Source organism: Cebus imitator, unplaced genomic scaffold, assembly GCF_001604975.1.
Source record: "Cebus imitator isolate Cc_AM_T3 unplaced genomic scaffold, Cebus_imitator-1.0 Scaffold177, whole genome shotgun sequence".
In the NCBI taxonomy this organism is placed as follows: Eukaryota; Metazoa; Chordata; class Mammalia; order Primates; family Cebidae; genus Cebus; species Cebus imitator.
In genome coordinates, this window is record NW_016107492.1 from 1284540 (window position 1) to 1289303 (window position 4764).

Below are 4764 nucleotides of genomic sequence, written 5' to 3' on the forward strand. Positions count from 1 at the left end.
TGTTCTCACACTGCTGATAAAGATATACTTGAGACTGGGTAATTTAAAAGCAAAAAGGTTTAATGGGCTCACAGTTCCACATGGCTGGGGAGGCCTCACAATCATGGTGGAAGGTGAAAGAGAAACAAAGTCATGTCTTACATGGTGGCAGGCAAAGAGAGCATGTGCAAGGGAACTCCCCTTTACAAAACCATCAGATCTCATGAGACTTCTTCACTGTTATGAGAATGGCATGGGAAAGACCCCACCACCATGATTGAGTTACCTCCCACTGGGTCCCTCCCACAACACATGGGAATTATGGGAGCTACAATTTAAGATGAGATTTGGGTGGGGACAGAGCCAAACCATATCAGCTTACAAGCTCTTACACAGATGACCACTCAGCAAAACAGATAAAAATCTTTGAATTAGCAAGATTATTCCAAGTCAGAGTCTAGCTAATAATCAGAGGCATTCGGTTCTGATTGCAGCTACATCATGCTGATGACAGCTTCCTGGTCCTCACCACAGATGGAATTAACTTCATGGTGAATAGTCAAGAGATTTGTGACTTTGTCAATCAGTGCCACGATCCCAATGAAGCAGCCCACGCAGTGACTGAACAGGTGACCCAGAGCTTCTTCCGGAAGAGTCTCAGGAGAAGGAAAGGACAGCCCAGGAATTGTGTTTTAGCTTTTGAGTGTTGCAGTGAATTTTAAACTTGATTCCATAATATTTCCAAGTACAAAATTTTTATTATTTCCCCAAGTTAAAATTTTAATATGCCAAGGAAACGAGCTTTGTTTATTCTTTGGCCTTGCATATACTTTGAAATGAGAGTAACAGCAATAGTAAATTATAATAGTAGTAAACTAATATGTCACTTACACTTACTGTGTCAGACAGTATTCATATATATTAACTCATTACTATATGTATTGCACAGTATATACAATTACATATATGGTAATCACAATAACCTATTAAGTTGGAGCTATTTCTGTCGCTTTTCACAGATGAGGAAAACAGGTACAGAGGCTACACAGTTAAGTAACTCACTGAAGGTCACAAAACTATTAAATTGCAGAACTGGACTTCAAACCCAGACAACTAGTTTCCCAAATCCAACCACTTGACCATTAAACTAGAGTGCTCTAAGCAAATATCCAACTTGAGGATATAGCATAGTCATCTTCTGGTTATTCAGAATGGGTGGGTGGAAAAGATAAACCAAAATACAAAAAGGCATAGGGATGAGGTTGTGTGTCAGTCAGAACTAAAATTAGAAGATGGCTGGTAATATCCAGTAAAGAAAACTTAAACTGTGCTTTGTATTATTTAAAGTACGTTTTAATTCAACAGCTATTTTTGCATTTCCCAAAATAAGATAACAGACCTTACTTCAAAAGTGTTATTTACTCGGAAATAGATGGGCAACATCATCATAAGACATGAATTATTCATTTGGTTACGGCCTTCACCCGTGCTAACCAGGGTGCTCATGAAATTGAGGAAATAGGCCCAATTCCATGGATGAGCACTTCTTTCCCAATTTCAACTGCCTGTCTTGCAGTATTTGCATTCTAATTCACAAAGGCAATGAAATTTGTAATGAATGCATAGTGTTCCATCTTATTCTTATACATAATTCATTTAACAGGTCCCCCGGTCAAAAAATTTAGTTTATGTTCATGTTTTCTGTACTATAGAGGAAGCACTGTAATAAATATTCTGACATCTATTTGTGCATATCTGTTTCCTTCAGGAAATAGGTTGAATTCTTAGAAATAGTATTCAGGTATGGTGGCAAGCACATGTAAGTCCCAGCTACAAGGGAGGATGAGGTGTGAGGATTGCTTGAGCTCTTAGAAATAAAATTTCTACAGAGTGAGACTCCCTCAGGAAAACAAAAAAAAAAAAGAACAGAAATACACAAGTATGGGTGAAGTGCGGTGACTTGCACTCTAATCCCAGCACTTTAGGGGGACGAGGCTAGAGGATCACTTGAGCTCAGGAGTTTGGGACCAGCCTGCGCAATCTGGCAAAACCTCATCTGTATAAAAATAAAAAGGTTATCCAGGTGTGTTGGTGCATGCCTGCAGACAGCTATTCAGGAGGCTGAGGTGGGAGGTGGAGGTTGCAGTGAGTTGAGATTGAACCACCACACTCCAGCCTAGGTGACAGGGCCAGACCTTGTCTCAAAAAGACCCCAAGAAAGCACACAAACAAAAATAACCCCAAAGTGATATGAGTATTCTCTGTGTGTAGAAGAGTATTCTGTGTGTATATAATTATATTATGTATGTGATAAGATTATATGATCAAATGTACATCATTTATTTTTGAGACCCTGTCTCAAATAAAAGAAAGTTCCATTAAAAAAAAAAAAAAAAAGAAAAGAAAATTTCTAGGCCAGGTGTGGTGGCTTACACCTGCACTTTGGGAAGCTGAGATGGGAAGATTGCTTGAGCCCAGGAGTTTGAGACCAGCCTGGGCAATATGGTGAGACCCAGTCTCTACAAAAAAAAATATATATTTTTTTTACTTAGCTGGGCATGGTGATATATGCCCATGGTGTCAGCTACTTGGAAGGCTGGGGTGGGAAGATCACCTGAGCCTGGGCGGTCGAGGCTGCAGTGAGCCACGATTGTGCCGCTGCACTCCAGCCTGGATGACAGAGCAAGACCTCGTCTCAATAAATAAATACAAATTTCTAGATAAAAGAATACACAGTGTTCTAGAGCTTTTAATAAGTTTGCCAAATTCTCCGCCAGAAATACTATGCCAGTTTACACTAGCATGTTCTACAGTTTGTGTTTCTCCAAATTTTTAGCGTATTTTTTTCTTTTTACCAATTTGATAGGTGGAAAAATCAAATTTTAGTGTAGACATTTGTATCTTTTTTTCTTTTTTAGTGGAGTTAGATATTTGCATAGGCTTATTAGCCATTTGTATTTCTTTTATGATTATGGCTAGTTTTTTTGTCTTTCAATTTCCAAGGTTTTTATTCTGTTAGGGTAACTTTCCCTAAAGGGAAATGAATTCCTGGTAAGAGCTAACAGTTATCAAGTCCATGTGTTAAGCCCTGCACTAAATGGTTTACACGTATCTTCATTTTCAGGAGCTGCATACCAATGCACCTTAGTCCACTGGTGTTTCTGTTGCCAAAATTGCTACAGCAGAAATAGTTAATATGGTTGTTTTGGGTCATCTGTTATTCCATGTGCAATTTAATAAAACTTGTGGGCATTAATACAGGGTGAAAATCACAAACCATTGTGAAATAAGTAGGTTAGTAACTGCATGTAAGACCAGTTTGGCTTTCCAGGGGAAGGGGATTTCCAAGGGAAGGAAAGGCTGATTTCTCTTTGTATAGCCTGTGATTTCCAATGTTTTTCTTTTTCTTCTTGCCAAACCTTGCAGGCAATACAGTACGGTACTGAAGATAATAGTACTGCAGTAGTAGTGCCTTTTGGTGCCTGGGGAAAATATAAGAACTCTGAAATCAACTTCTCATTCAGCAGAAGCTTTGCCTCCAGTGGACGATGGGCCTGATTACCAGCTGGGACTTTGAGTTTCTGTGCAAAAGTTTTTCACTGAGCATGTCAAGAAACTGATGAGATCAGAAAAGTCTCCTGTATCTGGGTGACCCTGTGACTCACTAGATCAGTGCACAAGTCAGTGTAAACTTAACCACTTAGTTTTCTTCATAAATACTCATCATATTTGTGTTCAGCTGTGGGTGCTCCGTGTAAATATGTGTGTAGTGATGCTACTGTGAGTCTTTAAATTGAAAGCGCAAATAAGAAGTGGTTTGGATACACTTGATGAGAGATGAGAGTGTTGCATTAATAATTTTTAAGACTCTTAGGCAGCTATGGTTTTTTTTGATCATTTTTGTTCTTTATCCATTTGAACATGTTTTGAAGTTCTTCAGAACTAGTCAGTTTGAATTTTGACAGCTGTTCAATATGTGATCTCCAAGTTAAAAAAAAAATTTCCAGGCTTCCCTAATTCTATAATGCAAGTTTTTATTTTAAATAACTCTCCCAACGAATAAGTATGAAAACAGTCTTTTGTTACCATATTTTGTATTCTGGACCACTTACTGGTGAAAATAACCCTGCAAAAGAAAGTAATTCGGCCAGGCATAGTAGCTCATACCTGTAATCCCAGCACTTTGGGAGGCCGAGGTGGGTAGATCACCTGAGGTCAGGAGTTCAAGACCTGTCTGACCATCATGGTGAAACCCTGTCTCTACTAAAAATACAGAAAAAAAATAAAATTAGCCGGGAGTGGTGGCAGACACCTGTAATCCCAGCTACCAGGGAGGCTGAGGCAAAAGAATTACTTAAACCCAACAGACAGAGGTTGCAGTGAGCCGAGATCGTGCCATTGCACTCTAGCCTGGGCAACATGAGTGAAACTCCATCTCAAAAAAAAAAAAAAGATACTAATTCAGATGATATACATATGAATATAAATATGTTATACATGTTTATAAATGTGTATTTCAACTGCCTCATCAGCCCTCCTCTCCGTTCATTCCTATTTTTCTGCAGTTAAGAATACTATAAAAATGTGATTATTCCTTAATATCAGAAAAGAATGTACAGGCTAAGAGTCTTCTGGTCAAAAGTTAAATACTGATGGAATCAAGTATTTTGTATAAAGCTTTCATTTGTTATTGCTAACTCTATTTTGTGTTTTGTATATAATATTATAGTATGTGTGTATCACTTATAGAGTAAGCAATTGAGTAACTTGTTAGTAAAAATAATA

The 4764-nt window shown here is 38.2% G+C and overlaps 1 protein-coding gene across 1 annotated transcript; it reads left to right on the top strand.

Moving 5' to 3' along the window:
* Window positions 1-467: 467 nt before the first annotated feature.
* Window positions 468-4001, top strand: LOC108315664 (protein phosphatase 1K, mitochondrial-like; the record flags this gene model as incomplete). Its single annotated transcript, XM_037744497.1, has 2 exons — window positions 468-608; window positions 3406-4001. Coding segments are annotated over 2 exons (273 nt in total), but the record flags the coding sequence as incomplete, so codon positions are not given.
* Between the last annotated feature and the right edge of the window lie 763 nt (window positions 4002-4764).